We start from the raw sequence: 23744 nt of genomic DNA, 5'->3' as shown, positions 1-23744 counted from the left end.
AATGAGAAACGTCTGCTGTTCTGTACAAAAACTTATAATGACTGACTAGCATATTAAAGAAGATTATCCCAGCAGTGCAAATACAACTCAGGCTACACTTTAGTTAAGTATTCTTTTCAAAGATTTTAAATTTTCAATAATGCTGAAGGGAGACTGACAAGCCAAACATCCTACAGAACCATGTTGCATCTTTTAAACAGAAAGCCTACATTTATACTGCTACTTGCTTAACCCTTCAGCACACAGAAGTATTCCCTTAGTGAAATCCACCTCTCATGTGCTTCCCAGCAACTTTCCTCTAGCAAGAGGCTGAGTGAGCAGCTGTTTATGAAGACAACACCAACGTGAGTCTTTGTTCTTCTTGCAGGGGATGCTTTAATGAAGAACAGCTGGCTTCATCCAGCATGGAAACTACAACCATTGGCTGTACTGCCTAACCAAACTTGGAATGCTATATCTGCATTTGCAAGCAGGTATATACCTTGATGTGCCTCTGCCAGGTTGTGTGTTAAGAGAGGTTTAGGGGTACAGTCAGTAAATCTTTGAATGTTAATAGTGAATGTTTACATTTTATTGGAGGAAAACCAATAAAAAAGATTAGCTTTTAAAATTCAGTCCATGTTATATTTGATTACTGGGATAACGGTAATTGTAATTTTGAAATGTTCAGACAGTACGGGTTTTATAAAAGGTTTCTGTTTCCAAAGATGTTATTGGGGTCCACATATTCTTTGACAGACTTAAGCATCCCCAAGCCAACATCAGAGATACTCTCCTTCATCCACTGCTTCCGCAACTTGCCCACTAGGAAAAACAAAAACAAAAATGCTTCAATATGTGGCATGATACTAGGAGCCAATCAATCTTATGACCATGAATGAATAAACACTGTGTGATAAATGCTTTTATTCAAAAATGAGAAATGTTTTGCTTTATTTGATTTATTGAGCCCACCAGACTATCAAGCTCATTAAGCTCAGTGTACTCCCAGAGGAAGCTTGTGTTCTACACCGTCTACTTTCTTTGCAAACTATGAAATTTAGATGACGTTTAGGTTGAAATCATGTGTCAGGTTACAAATACTGAGATGGTAATTACATACATTTTTAAAAGACCCCCAGACCCTCATCTTATTAAGAAATTAAAAAATGTTAGGAGGAAATAAATAAAAATAAAACATCAAGAATTGTTCTGCTTAGCCTAAACACAGTTCTATGAAGGAAGAAGTAAGTTTTAACCACTAAGTAAATACGTTCAAAGTGACCTTCAGGTTTAAAATATGATCAGCCTAAAAACCCATGGAAATCTCTAACAGAGAAATTAAAACGGGTTAAGGTATAAAATGTAATATTCACTCACCTAAAAGTGGCATGTTTCAGTTTAGACAAATCTCTATATACAATATATTCTCCGTAGTTGTGAATATAAATTCACAATGTGGAAGGCCTAATTTTTAGAGTACAATGAATATTTAAGACATTAATTTACATACAAAAATAGATTTTTTTTCTTCTAAATTATATGACAAATTTACATTTGTTGGATAAAACAGCAGTTTATCTCAACTTCTGTCACATAAACAAACAAGTTATTTTAATGGTTAACTTAAATGGCCTCTTTATGGGAATGTTATTTATTAATTAACCAAGTCATCAACCCTGATTTAATAGGTCAATCAAAATAGGGGACATTCTTTCATTACAGTCTAGCATTTAGCTTGCCAGCCTAAGACACAATCCATTTGTCAGGATGAGGTGATATACTATAGCATCTGCCTCTTGGAAATCTTTAAGAGTATCTGAAGCTAAATTCAAATCATCTTTTGTGTCCCATTCTCAGGGCAGCCATCAAACTGTCATCAGAAAAATGAACGATGGGGACATCACTGGAGAACAGAATATTTTTGTTTATACCTTAAGGAATATAAACTAGCCATAGTGCTGACTGAAAGAAAGCAGTGTAAAATACTGCAAAAAACGCTGAAAAAACAATCCTGAAATGTAGTACAAAAATGACTATGTGTATTAAGTGTGTAGTATAGGTATTAAAATTCATATGCAATAAGAGTAACTGCCAGTCTTATTTCATAGTCTTCCTCTAAGAAATCCCCCTCTACAATATCTTGCCATTAAAATTCTATTGTCTCCTAAACAAATTGATACTTTGTCTAGTTAAATTAATAAAAACTACAAAGACTGTGGATATGGCTTGACCATCACTTCAAGCAATCTACACTCTGGCAGTTAGAGACAAGGAGTTGAACAGTCATTGCCATTTTCAACTGTTATCTGTAATATAGTTTCAGTGAATGTGTCCTGTGGTTACGGATGTAATTGTCCTGAAAAGACTGCAAACAACTGCTCCAACAAGATGGAGCACATTAGAACCACAGCAGGATGCCCAACAGCTAGCATGCCTGCCTCTTTTTACACCTCTAGTAATAATGCAATTCCATGAGGAACTGAACTACCATCTGAGCAGACACCAAACAGCCATTGCATATTTAATGAAGTCACTCACCAAGTGCTGGAAAACAGAAGGTGCTTGGAGTGCATCATTAGTTCTGTCAGAGTGATAATTTACACATCTATCTTGTCAAATTTTCTATGGTTTATACTTTTACAATAATAAATCTAACATACATTTGATTAGTGAACTGGAAAGTAAAAAAGCTGTACAGAAGATATATCAGTGGTCCTCCATGAACATGTTTGATAAAAGATTTTTAACCCCTTGGTAGCACTGGGCTGTGAGCTCCTGCTGTCCAGGGCTAATGAGTTTTACACAGTCTTGTAAGCTATTGTAATTTTTTTTTTGTAATCAAGAGGTTAAAAACAAAGTTAAAGCAATTGTTTTCCTTAGCAAAATATAAATTGTTCCATTTACCATCCTATATGTAATTACAAGGGCATATAATTTAAGAAACAAGCGACATAAGAATAGGACTTGTGTAAAAGATTCTGGTGTCATTAATACAGAAAAGCAGTGCTAATTATAGTACATCACTAAGTTTGCTTCTGTCTTGTGAATATTCCATTTGTTTTATCTACACAGGATACCCCATTACATATTAAAGAAATTAACTACCTTCATATATATTAAATATTGAAGGGCCTGGAACTCAGAAGTTTTTAGAGTTTAAGTAGATATATATTCATTCTTTCAAGGGCAGGAAAAGAACAAGATTCCTTGAGATGTTTTACTGAAAAAAGTAATTAAGCTTCTTAATTACTGGAGCAGCTTAGAGAGACATACAGAGTTGTGAAAAAAACTACAAGAAAACAAACATCGATCTGAAAGAAACACTGCCTTCCAAAACAAAAACCAAATCTAATTTTGACCCTAAACTATTAAGAATTACAATAGCTTACTTCTGAACAGAGGAAAATCTCCAGATATCAGATTTCTGTATTTTAAAAACTATATTTAAAAACCACTTATGTACATACACATCTTTAACTACATAGCAGCTGTTTATCTATGCTTTTATATCTCACCACAATAGTCGTACTTTGGGGCTGCTACTCTTTTCCCTATTAGTCCTATCAGAATAAACTATTCATGGGATCATGTTGCCTCACTACGATGCAACATCATAATATCCTGAGTAAGACATTGAGACTAATTATCCAAGGTGAAAAATATGGGGCTGACTCATTTTTAACACAAATGGCAAATGCCCAATCCCAACAAATGTGCTAACAATTGACTATACTGGTGCATAAATAAGTATGCAAAACCAGTCATGTAATTTCAAGCACCATTAGAAACAGGAAGAGATCCACTGTTTGCAAAATGGAACAGGACAAATTCAGTAAGAAAACAAATGTTATTTTTAAGATCCCTATATGTTATAGAAGAGATGAAAGCTGCCATGCAGCTCATTTAGGTCTATACATCTATGTGCCATGTTTATACTGCATTTTCCTCATAAATATGGTTAAGATCTATAAACTATGTGTATAAAATTTTAAAAGTGTATTCTAGGATTCTAACCCTTTAACTAGGTTATAAATAACTCAAGTACAATGAACTTCCAAGCAAATATGCACTTATTCTCTTCCTGAATGGACAGTGTACTGATATTTCACTGATTTAAACTGAAATAGGATGAAAACAGGAGGATTTCTTAATAAATGAGTTAGTGACTGGAGTGAAGTGTATTTCCTGTTCAGTGATGCATGGGGAAAATGTATATTTTTTCATGAATTGGATTTTTTTTTTTTAAATATGGGAAGGGAGATGTGCATACATCAATTGGAAGTGCATCTCCAACTTTTGCCAATATGATTCACATTCATCATATCAGATCCATTGCTAGAATGCCTCAAGCAAACTACTTTTTCAGCTGTGATTGTTCATGCATCTTGACATAGTAATCCAGGTTCTTGCAACCTGAAGGTCAGATCACCACAACGTGCTCTATTTGGAACTCTGCCTGAAAAATACCTAGAAGCTTCAGCTAATGCAGTAGTCTAATCTCCAATGAGGCAAGCAGTTACCACATAATGCTGATGTTCCACATGGTATGCACTGGCAACTCTTTTGGTTAAGAGAGCACCTGAAAGTGTTGGTTATGTTCTATGAGTATCCTAAATAGTTTGGAACCCACTTATGTGAGAAATTCTCATGTTTTATCACAGAAGTTGTGATTTTATTAATCGTTTTACTTTGTGCTTGAGGTGAAGCACTCCAGAACAGATGGGCAGGACACTCTCAATGGAGTGTCCATGCCTAGGGAACCTGCTCTCTGGTGATCCACCAAAGCTAAAGTTAGGCAAACCTCAGGTCACAAAGACCTGTTTATTCAGGACCTTTGACTGACTCTTACTAATACCTACAATTCTGTTATTAAATGTATTCTGAAGAACTTTTGTTAATAGCAATTTTTGATGATGTAAGGTGGCCAGGTGTTATGCAGCAGATAGAATGACAAATTTCTGACTGCAAAGATAATGGTAAATGCTCACAATTTAGCATTTTTAATACAGTGTAAATGATAAAGCTGGTGTTGCTGAACAATGAAATTAAAAATTGGTAGTTTAAAGAAGCATGTGTCCTGAACAGTATGTTTCTTAGACCAGAGGTTCTCAAATTGTGGACCACGAACCAAGCTCCATTCAGGTGGTCCGTAGATAGTGCCCTCTAAGGTGTGCGCCTGGGTGGCTGCACAAAAGAGAATGAAGGGCCACCCTAAGACTTAGACGTTTCTACCAAATCCTCATAGTTTCCATTATCTTTGGCATTGCTGAATCTTACAAGTTAAGCAGGCTTGAGCCTGGCCACTACTCAAAATGGAGACCTCCAAGTTAAAACCCCGGGTACTACATGAATTGGGGCTGGTGATGCAGTACTATATTAACTCTATAGCATGGCAAATGGCAGCATGCTGTTATAAGACACAATATTTCAACTGAAATACAGAACAGAGGCCTGACCACTGGTGGCTTTCAGAGGTGGCCTGACACTTAGCAGGAATAAGGATGCTTATTCCTGTGGCCATCATGACATTTGATCTTCAGCAATTTCATTCTACTTACTTAAGAATCAACTCTCCTGTGGCATCAGCTGGATGAATAGATGGGTCTCTTCCTGTCCTGAAAACACTAGTGTGACACTCGTGGTGTAGAATGGCTGCTGCATCCAACCCCAAAAGAGACTGCTTTTCAAAGCTGTGTGAAATGATCCCTGTATTGTATACAGTACCTCACGCATTCTGCATGCATGGAATTTTGCCAAACTGCCAAAAAATGCCATATTTCGACTGTGAAATCTGCCATTTTGTTGTACCCAGGCACTTAACATTGTGTTCCTTGCAGTACCAGCACTCGGTTGTAACTTCTCCTATGTGCTGCTTTCAGCAGAAGGAGGGGTGCATTACATAAGCAGCACAAGCCCTGTTGTCCAGCGGAACCAGAAAGAGGGACAACAGCTCTCCTGGCCCATCAGGACCATCCTTACTACCTTTGAAAACGTGACTGGGGGAGGAGCGGGTGTTGGTGAAATGTGGCAGCTGGAGTATAGTGAATGAGCTACAGGCACTGGGCAGAGCTTTGTCCCACTGGGGATGCAAAATGTGTGATGGGGGGGAGTGAGGGGACTGAGTGGTACTGCAGAGAAAAGGCTATGGTAGAGAGAGGCCAGGTGGTTGAGCTGTGGGTGCCAGGCATAAATCCATCCCACTGGACTGCTTTAAATTAATCTGGGGACACAGGAACACCACAACACAGGCCACTTGTGGACATACTCCAATCGCCTAGCCACTGCACTGTAGCCACACCTCTTCACTTGGGTGGTGTTGGATCTCCTACCCACTCAGAAAGCAAGGACAGCAATATGGGACCCACAAAGAAAGGGGCTTTATCCAACTGTTGCATACTCCTCCTAGAAGGTGGATGCTGTCTCTACAGGGACCTAAATATCCAGCCGTACTGGGAGTAATTTTTCCCATGAAACATATATCCTAGAGGAACAAGATACTGAACACTAAGATAAAAAGTAGGCCACTGGATGAAGTAAAGAGGACAGAGTGAAGTATACAATACATCTGTTAGGAACAGTCCAATATTTGTAGGTTACTTATGTGATTTTTCCATCCCTTACTAGAATGCCTTACAGTACCCAACAATAAGATAATCTGAGTCCAAAGCATGATATTCTATAACAGAGAAAATATGAGGCACTCTTTGCAACAGAGCCTCCCTACATCAGATTCCTACTTCAATCTCTAATAGTGTTCAGCAGTGTGGTGTGTCAGACTTTGTCCATTAAGAAGTTCTCTCCACTTGATGGAGATATTTCTTCTTCTAGAGATGGGCATATTTTAAGATAAAAATGTAAAATAAAAGTTAAATGGGTTTTGTTTTGGTGTGTGTGGGGGGGTTGTTTTGCATGCACTTGTTGTGGAAGGAAACTCTGTCTTGGGCTTGTTTTAAACTCAAATTAAAATATTTGTAAGATTACTTTTTATAACCTGAGTTTATAAAGATTTGATTTTTCACTGCAGGTGGTGGACTGTGAGATTTGGGTCCATACACAAGTTATAGCTATAAAGATTTTTAGTATAAACTTTGCTTTATAACCTGACCAGTTCTTCCATTACAACAAGCACTATGAAGATTGAGTTAAGCAGGCTTTATATTTCCTATATAGCCTCAAGTCCCAGACTACATCTGTTTTCTTTGATACACAAAACCAGAGTTAAAATAGCTCCATTTATCACAACATGATTGTAGGCAGACAAACCAGCCTGTCTGTTTCCAGATAGGGAAAGCAACTGTTATTAATCACAATTACAGGACAAAACACTAAGAGAAATTGCATCAATATTCTCCCTTTCCCCACACAAGAACTCAAAAGCAGTGCTGAGAATGTCAAGACAAGGCCTGAAGGTCAGTAAATAAAACGGATACCGTTAGGCTAATTCTCAACAGTAAGTCTGTGTACCCAGGGGACAAAAATCCCATCTTGCATATTATGTACTATATGTAATATTGTGTTATATATAATATAATACACCCCCCCCCCGAAAAGACAAAATTACTTAAAATGGAGTTGAGGTAAAGATTATATATCTCAGTAATAAAACAAAACATTTCAGGGATGTTGTAATGAACCCAAAACTAAGCATTAGAAACCCACGAAATTCAGAGCCAGTGTTAAAGTTAAAAGAAATACGAACAGACAAGGCTATGAAAATGCAATTGAGGCACCCACTCACATAACCTTACTCTGCTCTACAGTGATGCCATGCAATATTTGTCCAATTATGATTAAGGCATTTCAGTATTTGTTGTCCCAGATTAATGATACTTCTTTTAATAAAAAAGGGTTTTTTTCATACTTTGTTTCCCCTCATTCTATAGCAGCGCTGCCTCCCACATCCCAGGGCTCCTGTGTCCAGGCTGTGGAAAGAGCCCTTTGGAGCAGTGGGCAACCAACTACAACTTAGAGCAACCCTGGAGTTAACCCAGGAATTTGGAATGACTCAAAAGTCAGGGAGCCATCAAGGTGAGGTAAACCCAACTTTGCACTCCCCACACACTTTACATCTTTACATTTTCACAAAGAGCTCAATTTCAACTTCAAAATTAGAGTTTTATTTTAGGTTATATTTCCCCTTTTCTTCACTTCTGACTCAGTTTCTTGACAATCCCCCCAAGAGAATGGAGCTAGGGGAAGGGAAAGAATGCAATTAAACAATTCATTTCAAAATCTGAACTCAAATCAAGAACTAGAAAATTTAAAACAACTCCATTTCTATTCTAAGAGGTCTTGGAATTTAAAAGGAGTGGACATGGGGAAAAGACACACTTCTATGAAGTTTACATAGCTAAATTAACTTTACTCTACACATGTGAAATGTTTGTGAGCAGATTACACATATACATGATGGATCTTTGCTTTGACATGCATCTTCACTCACAAGGAGACTAAAAACTCATTAGAAGACTGAGAATCCATAACAAATTATTCCCCATTTTCTTATTCAGGATGTGAAGTGTCAACCAGCGTACTGAGTGAGACAGACATGTATACATAAAGTATAAACAAAGATTTTATATGGATGTTTCTCATGTAGCAAATAATAGGCTAAAGGATTTGTCCATTCCCAACGTCCATTGAATTCAGTTTTTCCATCATTACCAGAAATATATAAAATCCCACACAAAAGACTATGTTAAAAGAACATTAAGATTGCAAAGTCAAGCACTCAAAAGGTTAGGAGATGCCAGAATTAAGGTTGCCTGTGAAGTGACTTACCTAACATCACGTAAGAACTCTGTGGCAAAGGCAGGGAGAGAATCCATTTCTCTAGGGCACCATTCAACTGCCTTACCCATGAAACCGTCCTCTTCCTGCTATCCGCTGCCTCATTTTCTACACATCTTCCAGCTTCTGCACAGATTGAGGTAGGGTTCTTTAGACAATAACCTCCTAATTCACAACCCTAATTCATCCCCAGAGCAGGTCCATCCTGTGCAAATAATGGGTTCGTGTAATTTTAAGGACTACATCATAACACAGAAGCATATGGGAGCCAAATTAAAGTTGTACAGGCGACCTTAGTTCTGGCATTTCCAAACTTTTGAGTGCTTGACTTTGCAACCTTAATAATGTTCTTTCAACATTGTTTGTGTGTAATCTCCTAGAAGTTAAAAAAAAGTAAATTGTAAAAACAAATTCCATCATGTGACATCATATTGACACACATATGGTTCATTAGGAGGGTTGGAACCTTTAGATCCACAGAACAGACCTCTGACACTTGAGCTAATGGAGCAACTGATAGCAGTAGTGAGTTGTCATCCTCTCTGTTGGACAGCACTAGAGGGAGATGAGACACTTTGTCAGTGGGCTTCAGTGATTTTTGCTGATAGCAGAGGAATGGCAAGACTCAATTTTGAGTTCCATTCCAAGCTCTTCGGACAGTGGGAGATTGTGTGCTAATGTGCAGACTTGTGTTTCCCCTCAGGCTTGACCCCTTTTGCCCTGTCCCTCTTCCCCAAGCATGACTCCTTGCCCCAGTCCCATTCTTCCTGCTACCCCAGCCTGTTTACCCAACCAGTCTCTCTCCCTCCAGCCTCACTGTCCAAGTCCCAATTCTCATTCTCCCCACATCCACTCCCTTGCCCAGGCAGTCCCAGTGCCCCTGTTTCAGCTCCTCATCTCATCAGTCTCTTCTTCCAGTACTTGTCTCCTTCCCTGGGCTCTTCATCCAATTTCAATCTTCTCTTCTCCATGGCTCTTTGTTCTAGTCTTTTTGCCCAGCCAATCTCTGATTCTTTCCCTGAACCCCTGCTCCTTGTCAGGTGTCTCCCCTCCCTCAGTTCTCTCCCCATGCTGCGTCTCAGCCCAGCCTCCTTGTCCAGCCAGACCCAGTCTTACCCTCTCCCCCTAGCTCCTCATCCAATCTCACTGTCGACCCCAATCCCATGCGTGTATCATTTCCTTCACAGGCTCCCAGTCTGAGCTTTCCTTCTCCCCCTCAGCTCTCAGTCCCAGTCTCAGTCCTCTCCCCCATGTCCAATTCCAGTCTACTCTTTTCCCTCCCACCGACCAGGCTCTTGTCTCCCGCATTCAAAATCAGACAGTGTGGAGGAGAAAACAGTCTGGGCACCAGCAGGGGAAGGTGACTGAACACAGAAGAGAGACTCCCTGCTCTAAGATCTGGTGACCAGCCTGGAGCAGTTGAGAGTAGTCATTACGGACAAAACTCCAGCTTTGCTCTTGTAGCCCTGGGCTGGAGCATGCCAGGTTGCACTATGGGAATGGCACATGCATGATCTGGTCACAGGGAGCAGGTGGGAGGGGATAAAACATGCTCAGTCACTCCATGGGGATAATGCTGACCAGACTGCATATGCACTAAGAGCTGTGAGAGGCTCAAGCATGCTCAGCGAGGATAGAATCTTTGGAGACTAGCAGCTAAAATCAAATAAATCTCTACTAAGCATCTGCAAACAGAGATTTCTAAGGCTTGTAACTTGGGCAAATTTGGGAGGTATTTCATGAAGATACCAAAAGGCACATCTATGACACAAAGGACAACCCACTGCCAAGTTTCAAGTACCTGTACCATGTATGGGGGCATTAGAGAATTTCAAAGAAAAGGTCTCCAGAATTTAAGTTGCAAAATATTTTTCCTCTATCCTTGTTCTTAAGTGTCTTAATCATTTGGTTGAATTGTTAAAAATAAAACCTCAAAAGCCTTCAGCTTGAAGATGCCAACCCAGAAAATTTCAACCCAAATACTTATAATTTGGCAAAATTATAAGTACCTGAATAAAGGATCTCTTCAGTTGGGAAATAGTGGGCACTATTAGCTCCACTGATAAGAACGCCAAACAAAATTAAATGTTTGAAACTGTTTAAGCGCTCTTAATAAATAAGAGTCCTGTTAAGCAGAAGAAACATTTATATAAAAATACAAGTTGAGCAGGTTTTAAGATCTTACTAAACTTAGAAAAAATTGGTTACTAGCCTTCCATAACTGCTGTTCTTTGAGATACGTCGCACATGCCCATTCCAATATAGCTGTATTTGTGCCCAGAGCACAGTCGCCAGAGAATTTTATCTGTTGAGTCAGCTCCGGTGCCCCCTGGTGCCACAGACCAATAGCGCCTGTATAAAGGGGCTGGCTGACCCCAGACCCCCTCAGTTCCTTCTTTCCAGCCAACTCCAATAAGAGGGGTAACAAGGGAAGGTCTTGGAATGGACATGTGCAACACATCTCGAAGAACAGTTATGGGAGGGTACATGCCCATTCCAAGGTAGGTGACTCCCAAGCAGCTGAATAGGTGGTGGGCTCAGAGTTCAGATATGCTTGACTGCAACACAGCTCGACTAAATCTGGCATCATCCCTGGACTGCTGGACGATGGCATAAGGAGAAGAGATTGTATGCACGACGATCAAGTTGCAGCTTTGCAAATGTCCTGAATAGGAATCTGTGCCAGAAATGTCATTGAGGATGCCTGTGCCCTCATGGAGTGAGCAGTTGGGATAGGTGAAGGTGGAACACCTGCTAGTTCATAACATGTGAGGATACTTGATGCGATCTATGAGGAGATTCTCTGAGCAGACATGGGAAAAACCTTTCAACCTGTCTGCTACCACTACAAATAGCTGGGTGGACTTCCAGAACAGTTTGGTCCTTTCTGTGTAGAATGCTAGCACACATTTAACATCCAATGAGTGAAGCTTTCGCTCTTTCCTATTTGCACGTCCGTTTTCTACCAGAAGCCACAAGATGATAGCTTGATTGCTATGGAACTGAGAAACCACTTTCGGAAGGAATCTGAGCTGAGAATGCAACTGTACCTTATCTTTAAGGAAAAGAGTGTACGGTAGTTCTGAAGTGAGAGCATGGATCTCTGGAATCTCTCCTAGTGGAAGTGATGGCCACTAAGAAGGCCACTTTCCAGCAGAGGTATAGCAAGAAACATGATGCTATCAGCTTGAATGGTGGGCCCATAAGCTTTGATAAGACCAGATTGAGATCCCACGAAGAGACAGGCTTGCGTACTTGGGGGTACATCCTCTTTAGGCCCTTAAGGAAACACAGACATCTCATGTGAGAACACTGAGGGTGAAACGCCAATATTGCTGCCAGGTGAACCTTGATTGACAAAATATTCAAACCCTGCTGTTTCAGGTGTAGTAGGTAGTCCAGAATGAGCTGCAGTGATTAAATGGTTGGTGAGACCGCCTGGCTGGGAAGACCAGAGGGAGAACCACTTCCACTTAGCGAGGTAAGTGGCCCTGGTATAGGGTTTCCCATTACCTAACAGGATCTGTTGAACCTGCTCCTATCAGGCCCACTCTCCTAGTTTCAGCCATGAAGATTTCAGGCCATCAGGTCGAGGGAGCCAAGGTTTAGGTGGAGATGACCTCCTGAGAGATCAGGTGCAGAGGAAGTGGGATGGGGGTCGCCATAGAGAGATCCAGCAGGGTGGCGAACCAATGCTGGTGGGGCCATGCTGGGGCTATCAGGATGACCCACACTCAGTCTCATTTGATCTTTAGCAAGACCTTATGTATGAGTGGAATAGGAGGAAACGCATAGTATAGGTGACCCTTCCACAGAAGGAGAAGGCAGCTGTAAGCAAGCCCAGGCTGTGAACCTGCAGCGAGCAGCACTGATGACACTTCCTGTTGTATTGGGTCATGAACGGTCTACCAGACGAGTCCCCCACTGCTAGAAAGTGTCCTTCATGATATCCAGCAGAAGTCACCACTTGTGGTGATTGGAGAAAGACTGCCTGAGACAATCCACCAGCTTGTTCTGTGCTCCTGGTAGGAGGGAAGCCTCAAAATGAATCCAATAGGCTATGCAAAATTCCCACAGCTAAACTACCTCTTGACTTGGCGCGTGGGGAAGCAAGCCCCTCCCTGTTTGTTGATATAGAACATGGTTGTTGTGTTGTCTGTGAGAACCAAGACATTCTTGCTCACAAGATGAGCTAGGAACAGCCAACATGCCAGATGGACTGTCCTGAACTCTGATGTTAATGTGCAGAGAGCTCTTCCTGAGACCAAAGGCCACAGGTGAGCTCCCCAGCCTAGTGCTGACACAGAGACCAGAGAAAGTTACAGCTGGGGCCAAGAAAACAGGATGCCTGCACAAACCACCAGTGGATCTAGCCACCAGTTGAGGGAGGCGAGAACTGGGGTAGGAATCATGAGGATTGAGTCCAGATGGTGGTGGTTTGGAGAGTATACTGAGACCAGCCACGTCTGGAGAAGCCTGAGGTGTAGTCTTGCATACTGGACCACATAAGTACATAATTAGGGCCCTACCAAATTCATGGTCCATTTTGGTCAATTTCACAGTTATAGGATTTTAAAGATCCTAAATTTCAGTTTCAGACACTTAAATCTGAAATTTCACGGTGTTGTAACCATAGGGGTCCTGACCCAACATGGAGTTGTGGGGGTGGACTGGATGGGATTGCAAGGCTATTTGTAAGGGGTCACTGTATTGCCACCCTTTCTTCTGTGCTGCTGCCTTCAGAGCTGGACTCTGAATCGGCAGCTGCGGGGCTTCCTCTGGCTGGGGGAGTTCCCAGAGAGGGGTCTGACCTGGCCTCTGGAGTGGCCCGGGGGAAGGAAGAGGAAGTCCTGTCCAGGACTAGCAGCTGAAGCCCAGTACACAGTAGGAGCCCCCTGCTGGGGTGCCCTCAGCCTGCCCCTCCCTGACTTCAGGCTCAGCATCTGAGAGTTAAAGGGGCCTTGGGCAGGTGTATGTGTGTGGGGGGGGTTGGAGGGGAGGTGACCACAGCACCCCTCTGGCCACGGAGTCCTGGATGATCACTCACTCACTGACCTGTAAGGCTGGCCCTGACCTCCCATGCCCAAAATTGATGCCTCCCCCCCATACCATGTCATCCTCATTTCTGCACTGATGATAGCAACAGCGCTGCCTTCAGAGCTGGGCTCCCAGCCAGCAGCCGCTGCTCTCCAGCTGCCCAACTCTGTGAAATCTGGTCTCCCCTACAATAGCCAGATTAGATTTCACAGTCCGTGATGCGTTTTTCATGGCTGTGAATTTGGTTGGGCCCTATACATGAGCCCAGCAGCCTCAGGCAAGATTGGGCTGTAGTAACCAGGTGCTCCTTGAGGTGTGCTATGAGACCAGTAATTGCCTGGAAATGACCTTCTGGGAGGAAGGCCCTGGCCTTGGCAAAGTCGAGCATCACTCCAATAAACTACCTCTGAAGAGGTGTGAGGATTAGCAGGCCTAAGGCTTGGAAAGAGGACTGAATAAGAAGGATGCTGAGCTCTGGACCAACCTTTGATCAGCCAGTCATCCAGTTGTGGGTAAAGTTGCTCCCCTTGCCTCCTCAGGAAGGCCTTCACTACTGCTATGCACTTCGTAAACACTCCTGGGGCTGCCAACAGGACAAATGGGAGGACTGAAAACTGGTAGTGCATGTGGCCCACAACGAATCTGAGAAACTTCCTGTGTCCTCAGGAGATTATGATACGCAAGTAAGTGCGTCTTAAATCAAGGGTGATATCAGTTCCCAGGATCCAGGGAGGAGATGATGGAAGCCAGTGAGACCAGTGGAACTTTAGCTTCTTGAGGTAGCTATTGAGCTGACACACATCCAGAATAGAGTAGAACCCATGGCCTGTAGGTTCTGTGAAACCTCTTCTACAGCACCCACCCTTAGGAGGGACTGAACCTCCTGGGCTAGGAATTGCTCATGAGAAGGGTCCCTTAAGGGATGGAGGGGGAGGATGTAAGGGAGGGTAGAACTGAACTGGAGGGGGGGGTATATCCCACTTCAACTATCCATGGTAATACTGAACCATACCCGGAGGAAGTGGAACAGGTGGTCCGCAAACATGGGGGAAATAGGATCCTGGAACTCAGACTGGGACATCATCCTTGAGGGTCCCATCAAAAGGCCTGCTTGGAGCCCCATGAAATGTCTCGGAGGGGCAAGCATTGATGCTGAGGAAGTGGGGACAGAGGTCTGCATCTAAAGCCCTACTCCTCTTCTTCTGTGGGTCTTGTTGGGTTGACAGAGGGAAGTACTAGGAGGATTGCTGAGGCCTACAGTGCTTCCTCGAAGGCACCGTGGAATACAAATCCAGGGACTTTAGGGTTGCCATAGAGTCTTTCGACCATGGAGCTTCGCATCAGTCTGCTCTGAGACAAGCAAAGCACCCTAAAAAAGGACAGGCTCTGAAGGGTTTGTTGAACTTCCTGCCAGAGGCCAGAGGATTGGCGCCATTAGCTCCACTGCAGAACCGTGGACCTAGTGGTCAAATCACCTGCATCCAGGGCCGCTGCATTCCAGTCTGGCCTCTTGCAGGAGCAAGTCTTTAAATACTGACATTGAGTCCCATGTGTTGAAGTCATATCTGCTCAGGAGCGCAGGCTGGTTAGCAATCTTGAGCTACAGACTCCCAGTTGTGACCTTTCTACCAAAATGGTCCAGCTTCTTTTAGTCCTTAGATTTGGGAGTCACCCCTTGCGACCACTGTTGTTCCTGTTCGTTGACTGCAGTGAGCACCAGGGATCCAGGGGGTGGGGGTGGGGAAGCGTATACAAGAACTCATATCAATGAACCAGGACAATTAACCTCTTTTCAGTCTGAACCAGATGGGTCTGCAGTACCACTTTCCTGGTACTTGGCACAAGCCTTGGTACCAGAATCTGGATCAGGAATTACCTTCTGAGGCCATCATGTAGGAGCGCCTCAACTGAGGTCCCTGCATTGGGGGGAAAATGCCCACAGGTTCCAACACAGCCACTGCATAGGCACCAGCCAGTGACTGGGGCTTGAGCACCAGAAGGCATCACTTGGCTTAGGTCCACTGCCAGGTAGGACCAACAGGAGGGTTGACTCCTGGCACAGGAGGAGTAAAGATCCCACCTCTGACTGACAGTGAGGAGTCTGCGTGGCAATCATGGCAGAGCAGATCTCACTGTTGCTGCTGATGGATGCAGAGGAGGGGAGGTCCGAGATGGGGCCATCGTGGTTGGCTTCCCTTTAGATGGCACCATCTATCTCAGTACCCAACGGTAAGCGGTGGCTGTGTGTTCACTTCTGTATGCTGGCACTGACCCCACCAACTCTTGTACTGCTGGTGAGGGTGACACAGAGAGTGAGAGCAGGTCCCTGGCTACAGCAAAAGTCTGCAGTGTGGATAGCATCACAATAGCACCAGCACCACGCTGAACCTCTGGTGTCAACAGATCATCCAGTACTGGACTTAATGGTGCCTGCCTTGGAGCTGGAGTCAACAGCAATGACTGTTGGGCTGCCAAAACCAGGGGAGTGGCCTGACCTAGGTTGCACTCTGCACTGGTCTCTGTACCTGGCTGTCCTCTGGGTTGGGGAACGTCCTCCCTCGGTTGGCAGCTTCTTTCTTTCTCTCTTCTTGCTTGGTACCAGGGATGGCGAACAGTGCTGAGACTCCCAGGCGGCACGAGACGCTCTCCTCACAGAAGCCGAGATGCTTGGTGTTCAGTCCGACTGGCATGGGTCCAGTGCTGCCTCCATCAACAGGGACTTCAGCCTGTCCTCTGCACATTTTGAAGTGATGCCCTGTATGAACTTCACCCAAGCACTTCAGGCAACTGGAGTGCAGGTCGCTCAGTGGCATAGCCTTGTTGCAAGAAGCACAAGCCTTGAAGCCCAGCAACAGAGGAAACTCCGCTAAACTGAAAAGAATAACTAACAGCTAACAACCAACAGAGTAAGAACGATACTAATGGCAATACAGTTCAGAGAGAACTTGCAAGAGCAAGGGGAACAGTTCCAGCGACCGTCACAGGTGGTAAGAAGGAACTGAGGTGACGTGGGGTCAGCTGGCCCCTTCATGGTGTTGCTGAGCACCAGAGGGACCAGACCTGGGAAAATTTTTTGGTGATTGTGCTCTGGGTCTGCACACACTTACATTGGAATGGACACGTGCAATCTCTTGAACCCATAACCTAAGCCTCATTTTCTTTTACTGTTACAATGTACTATATACCCAAAGCAGAAAATATTTTCTACACTATAATCATAACTGTTCTACCCATAAAAAAGTCTGCCAGGAAATTTGCCACCATCAACATTAACAAATATTCTAGTGGGATTTAGGACTCAACAGCATTAATGTAGATAACGAAAGCGAGAGGTTTTGTAATAGCTTTCAAGAAAAACAAATTATAATCCTACTACTTTATTCTGAGATTCTATGCACGTTAATCTAAATATCTTTACATGTGCTTGATCAGCATAAGACACTTACAAAAATATGGGCCAGTCAAATATGAATGTTATTCTCAATCGTATGGGAGCTCTCTTAAAACGTTCTGGGTTCCCAAGAATGTACTGCATGTAAAATATGTACACCACGATCCAGCGTCAAGGCAGGCAAGACTAACCAGGCTTTATGAGAGTTCCTTTATGGAACTTACATAAAGGAGCAGAGGATGGCCTACAAAGAGGATTTTTGAGGGTAATTTCAAGAAATGTCACTGAAAAAATCTTCCAAGTTTAAAAAAAAACTATGCAGAAAATATTTTGTATTGTTTATAACAAAATAGATAAACATTCAGAATGAGAAACAATACCTCCATGGTGATGTGACAGACTTCCTCCATTGGCGAGGATTTCCTCTCTAGCAGCTCTCTAAATTGAAGAAAACATTAAAAAAAAGTTAATTAAATGCAAAGTCTGGTACATTATATGATTGACAAGTATTATATACTAATTATTAGTATATGGTACACATAAGAGTGTCTTCCTAATTAAATGTAATCCACTTTTTCTCTAATTGGAAAAAAAGGCACTCGTATTCCAGAATAAGAATATCCACATGGGGGTTTATACAATATAGCTATTCTGGAATGATTTATTTTACGTATTCTGGAATAGCTATACTGGTGATAAACTGAGCTATATTATGATAAATCTCCAAGTCTAGACAAGATTTTAGAATCTTTGTATTATTCTCTACAGCTCAGCAACCGGAATGCAATTTTACTGTTAGAGCAGGAAGATATATTATCTGGTAGTGGAGAATAGGAATACTAATAAATGGGAAGAAAACTCCAAGGCTAAGAAGGCGCCCTGCAAACAGTGCTAAATAAGATCACAGTGCCTCCCTGCATGAGAAGCCAAGGAGCCAATTATCAGAGCCATAATATACTACATAAGTCCCCTTATTCATATTGGATTTAGCACTTAAGATAAAAAAGGAAGTTATTCATATGTACATTACCTCAATTTGTTCATAGACATGAATAGGGTCACTAATTCCCCTGTAGTTAAAGGCAAAATAGAAATAGACACATGCACCTGCATCGTAAGTCTGTGTCACCCTGTTGAAGAAAACAAAAATGTGTTATAAATAGTACCACACTGTCGTATAAGCTACCCAGCATTTAACACTAGCTGATTCACAATATTACTCTAGATCCCACTAATTCCTATGTTAGTTATTGAACAATGCTTTGGCTCATTTTTATTTTGAAGAATTTGGATCTATTAACTACCTTTGCCATCTCTGCCAAACAGATGGATAAGAAGGCATGAGTGAAAAGTTTACACTGTAGTTTTAACCACTAATTCTAATTGCATTCAATTTCCTCTCCCTGCTCTCCCCTCCGCCCTTTTTTTAAGCCAACCCACCAAACATTTCTGCTGAGAAATAAAGCCTTTACAATGCTTAATTTTGGCATTTTCACTGCACTTGCAGCATTTCTTATATAACAAAAAGAAGAGTTATTAGGTTCCTAGTTGGTGATGGCATTATGTTGGTACACAAGCATCAAATATGGCATGCCAATTTTTGCTTGTAAGCAGAAGACACAAATAAAAATACATGTGGCTAGAAACAAGTTTGTAGCCTGAAGAGTTAGGTTTCATTTCCTTTTCTTCAGGACAGATAAAACTGTGCATCAAATAGCCACTGAAATTCATCTAGTGACCTTGGGGTTTATGCACTTAGGAAAAAAAATAGTAAGTGGATACTGCTAGATCCAAAATGGACAAAATCTACAGAATCAAGAAGAGCACATACTTTCCACAAAATTGAACGAAGGGCGTCATTGAAATATTACATTCTCGGTAATGAATGGTCAAGAAACATAGTTTATATTGCATCTTCACTAAACTCATGGTATTCATCTAATATACAAATTAGGAAAGCACTTAAGTAACAAGTATGTCAACGATCAAGGATATGGCTCTGGTTAAGGAGGATTTAATGTCCCCTAGGTCAAGAATCTTTAATTGAAAACAAAAGATTCTTAATTAATCAAAGCCAGATAAAGTTCCAACAAACTATATTATAGCAAGCATGACACTAATGCAGAAGAAATACTACTTAAACCATAAGACATAAATCAAGCACTATGATGGTACGTCTAAAATTGCAAGTGTACATAGTTACATGTGTGTTGTTGTGCCATTACCCCCCTACCGTCCTGAAGCAGTTCCTGAGGGACAGTGTAGTGTGAGAAAGCTAGCATGCAACGAGGGGTATGGGTATGTACATGCCTCCGCTGTGGCATGGCTTTGTTCCTGTTGCACAGTGCAGCGTGGATGGGGGCAAGGAGCGCATAGCAGATCACAGGTATCGATAGCCCTCCAGGCCCATTTCCACAATGCATTGATCACTGATGCCTGACCCTTACCCAAAATTATAAAAGGTCTCTCACTCGCTGTTGCCAGAGGTACTAGTGACATGCATTGAGCACTTTCAATTCTCCTTTGAACTGTACTGATTTGCAGTGATCACGGAGCATATTCTGAAAGCTGCCACCTGGTCTTGAGAGCACACCTGGGTGCTGAACACTGTGTGTTCAGAGTACACTGTCCTCCATGACTTCACAAGTACCAGCAGGAACATTCACCTCTTTTGGGAGGTTTCACGGAGGCTGGAAAAGGCAGGCGTTCACTAGACTCCATCCCAGTGCCAGGAAAGCATGAAGGACCTCAGGCTCCTGTATCAGAGAGTGATGGACTGTTGCTCGGGGAGAGGACCTAGCATATGCTCTTGCTTTGAGGAACTGGTCCAAGTGCTCTCCAAGGCTGCAAGTACTGAGCCAGAATTCAGTCACGAACACTGCCAATCACATTATACAATGAGACACCAATGAGGGGCAGAGCAAGGAAGCAGCAGGAACCTCAGAAGCAGCTCCGGGAGAGCTAGAGGAAGAGGAGCAAGTCACTCTGCACCTCTACTCAGGTGACTCAGCTACAGAAGCCCGCCCTGAAGAGCGCCCATGCAAAAAGCAGGAACCAGAAACCAAGACTGATGAGTTACAATACACCCTCACTCTGCCCAAAATTATTCCCCCCTTGCTTCAGTAATACATTCCTGAAACCAGTCCCCTCATAACATTCCACCCATGCTCTATTCCAGGGGTCGGCAACCTTTCAGCAGTGGTGTGCCAAGTCTTCATGTATACACTCTAATTTAAGGCTTCGCATGCCGGTAATACATTAACGTTTTTTAGAAGGTCTCTCAATAAGTCTATAATATATAACAAAACTACTGTTATATATAAAGTAAACAAGGTTTTCAAAATGTTTCAGAAGCTTTATTTAAAATTAAATTAAAATGCAGATATTAGTTTAGTGTGATCCTTTCCCTTGCTGAGTTTTCCAATGTCTGGTGGCACCTCTTTAGATACTTTAAGCTGCACACTGGCTTCTGAGTTATAAATTGATAACCGGCTGGCAGGAGGTCAGCAGCTGGAACCCCAGATCAGGAGGTGAGTGGAGCTGGCTGCTGGTAGGGCTGAGCAGAGCCGGAAGCCTGGACCCTGTCTGGCAGGGTGCCTGCGCTGGAAGCAAGGTGAATGGGGCTGCAGCAGGGACCCCAGCTGGTAAGGTGCCAGCAGCCGGAACCCCAGAGCAGAAGCGGACTGAGCAGGTCAGCCCGCCCAGCTCTGGGGTTTCAGGGGTGGGCTGAGCATCTCCGCCAGCCCCCCCCGGGGGTTTCAGCCGCCAGCTCCTGCCAGCTGGGGTCTCAGCCCACTGCCAGCCTGGGGTTCCTTCCCTCAGGCCAGCAGCGGGTGCTGAGTGGGACCCCGGCTGGCAAGGGGCCAGCAGCGGGAAACCCAGAGCGGCGGCAGTCTGAGCAGCTCAGCCTGCCACTGCTCTGGGGTTTCCACCACTAGCTCCTGCCAGCTGGGGTCTCAGCCCGCTGCCAGTCTGGGGGAAGGAACCCCAGGCCAGCAGCGGGCGCTGAGTGGGACCTGCAGTGGGAGCCCGGCTGGCAGGAGCCGGCGGTGGAAACCCCAGAGTGACAGCGGGCTGAGTGGCTCAGCCGGTGGCTGAAACCCTAAGAGGTGCTGGCGGAGACGCTCAGCTCACCCCTGAAACCCCAGAGCTGGGCGGGCTCAGCCCACCGCCGCTCTGGGGTTTCGCCTGACAGCTCCTGTCAGCTGGGCTCACAGCCCGCTGCCAGCCTCGGGTTCCTTCCCCCAGGCCAGCAGCGGGCGCTGAGTGGGACCGGCGGCGGGACCCCAGCTGGCAAGGGGCCAGCAGTGGGAACCCCAGAGCTGTGACAGGCTGAGCAGCTCAGCCCGCCCCGCGTGCTGTCAAAAAAATCGGCTCGCGTGCCACCTTTGGCACACGTGTCGTAGGTTGCCGACCCCTGCTCTATTCCATAATGGTCCCTGGGCAAGACACAGCTGTAAATGATTTTATTGAAATCCCATGAACCACCATAAAGCATTTTGTGTAAGCTATAAAAGAATATTAATGAGCCGTCAATGTGTTTGTGTCTTCCTTCTCTTTACAAATGGGAGCCACATGGAAGGGGGTTGGTGGGCCCACTTAAGTCCAGGAATGGAAAGGGAAAAATTTGTCTGAAGAAAGTCAAAGCAGTCTATTCACTCCGTGACCATTTCAAATGTTTTGTACCATTCCCAGTACTCGGCATCTGTCCTGTCCCCACGCTGAGCCATTCTGCAGAAGCAGGGGTGATGAACCATCCACTCCAAGGGCTCCACAAACATCATTCTGTGTTCCTTAGCAGTGGAGAGGCAACTGGCTTGCGGTGTTAATCCAAAAGTTCAGGCAAGAAAATAAATTTTGTGATGCTATTTTGTTTCCGCCCCTTTCAATGCTGTTTGCTGGACAAGGGGGGCAGAGTTTCTGGCAACGCAGGAGAGGGTTGGGGGGGCATTTGTGATTCTCTTTTCCTCTTCCATGGAAATTCTGTCTGCTAGCTTAGAATAGTTTAGTTAATTTCCTTTCAAATTGCCATCCAGTTATGTAAGTAAAATTTAGCAAATCTTTTGTATAGCAGAAATTCAAGCTGATTCTTTAACCAGCAGGGAAAACGTGGTTGGTCTATCTTCAAATGTTAACCAAACCCCTCCACTTAGCAATATGTAGCAGGGTCACCATTAGCAGAAATCTTTCTGGAACAGGTGGCTGGGTGTCCTCCACAGTGCTGGAAAGCCACTCCTTTTTTCCATTCATAGCAAAACTGCTATGTTGTCCAAACGATGGCCAGCCTTAAAGAAGAAAAAGGTGACTGGTAATGTTACCTTTAAAGGAACCAAACCCTACCCCAGGTGGTCCATTGAGGCATTGCACACATTAAAACATTTTTATTAAAAGTAATGCAAGTATCTTACCATTTGTATCCTCAGCTCTCTCCTCATGGGCAGCAAAAGCAGTCTGAAGGAAGGAGTCTAAGCATTCCTGGGATGCTAAAAAGTATCATTATTGGGGCCTTCAGCAGCATAGTTATGTTGTGAGTGGGGATTTCTTAGGTTTCTTCAAAGAAGAAATGAAATATGCCAGCCTTGCGATTGACTTGGCAGGACATTCCAATGCTGACAGGGAACCCATTCTGCCAGGAAAGGCACCACAGAGACAGCAGAAGACGACACTGAAGGACCCTGGAGGACCTGCTTGTTGGCACAGACAGAAGGAATCAACAGCAGTTGGGCTTCCTTAGGACAAGGGAGGACTGGACTGAGGCAGGATGAGCCATTCCTGCAAACGGACAGACAACACAGGCAATGGAAGCATGCAAAAAGGGAAGGGGATCATGCACTCACCTAGTCCAAATGGTGGCAGAATGTTTTCAGAGCCTGCCCTGTGCTATTCCTCTTCCAGAGCAGGCACCCCCCCCACACACACTTTTCCTCCAGCTGCTGCGGCCATGGATCCCCTCCATTGCTCCCCACTGCCAGGGAGGAATATGCTCAACACCAGGAACATGCTCTGCCAATACCACTTGCAGAGGACCCCCCCCCCCAAGAGCATGGAGAAGGGAGAAGAGCCTCATCCTGTCCCTGTAGCCCAGCTTGAGCTCAACTCCCAAACCCCATGCAGAAGACATCCCGTTTGTCCCCTTGCACAATAATCTGCAGCCATTCCCCCTCTCAGGGCGAGGGAATGGAGAGAAGACATTTCCACAGACATTAATGTTTGCCCATTTCCCTGGTGAGATTTTTTTGTTCAGTTTTTCCTGTTAAAGTTTTAGATCCTATGTTCAATATAGATAAATAAAAGTTACTGCGCATTTCACTTGTGCGTGCACCTTGTTTCCCAAGTATGATCAATGTGATACTCCCTAGAGGTTTGGGATGGGGTAGCAAAAGTCTGGTGCCGTGGAAATGCAAAGAATTTTATCTGTCCCATAAGATCCATTCCTCCCCGCTTATGAATTTGCTGATTTTTAAAAAAGTGGGTTCTTGACAATGAAGTAAGCCATGAAATAACTGTTGCCATCCAAAGAAAAACAGAGCAGAATTTAACTGAA

General features: G+C 43.7%; 1 protein-coding gene across 2 annotated transcripts in view; it reads right to left on the bottom strand.

Annotated features, from left to right (window-relative positions):
• Positions 1-466: 466 nt before the first annotated feature.
• The window catches only part of AGPS (alkylglycerone phosphate synthase), a 130115-nt gene continuing 106837 nt past the window's right edge, over positions 467-23744 (bottom strand). For both annotated transcript variants that reach the window (XM_045033141.1, XM_045033142.1), the window contains 3 exons: positions 18231-18330; positions 17581-17638; positions 467-804 (listed from right to left, as the gene is read on the bottom strand). In XM_045033141.1, the coding sequence (XP_044889076.1) occupies positions 683-804; positions 17581-17638; positions 18231-18330 (280 nt within the window). In that variant the 3' untranslated portion in view covers positions 467-682. The remainder of the gene's footprint in view (positions 805-17580; positions 17639-18230; positions 18331-23744) is intronic.

The sequence above is a fragment of the Mauremys mutica genome, chromosome 10, assembly GCF_020497125.1.
Source record: "Mauremys mutica isolate MM-2020 ecotype Southern chromosome 10, ASM2049712v1, whole genome shotgun sequence".
Classification (NCBI taxonomy): domain Eukaryota; kingdom Metazoa; phylum Chordata; order Testudines; family Geoemydidae; genus Mauremys; species Mauremys mutica.
Note: the sequence above shows the minus strand (reverse complement) of the source record. Positions and strands in the feature narration are given on the sequence as shown.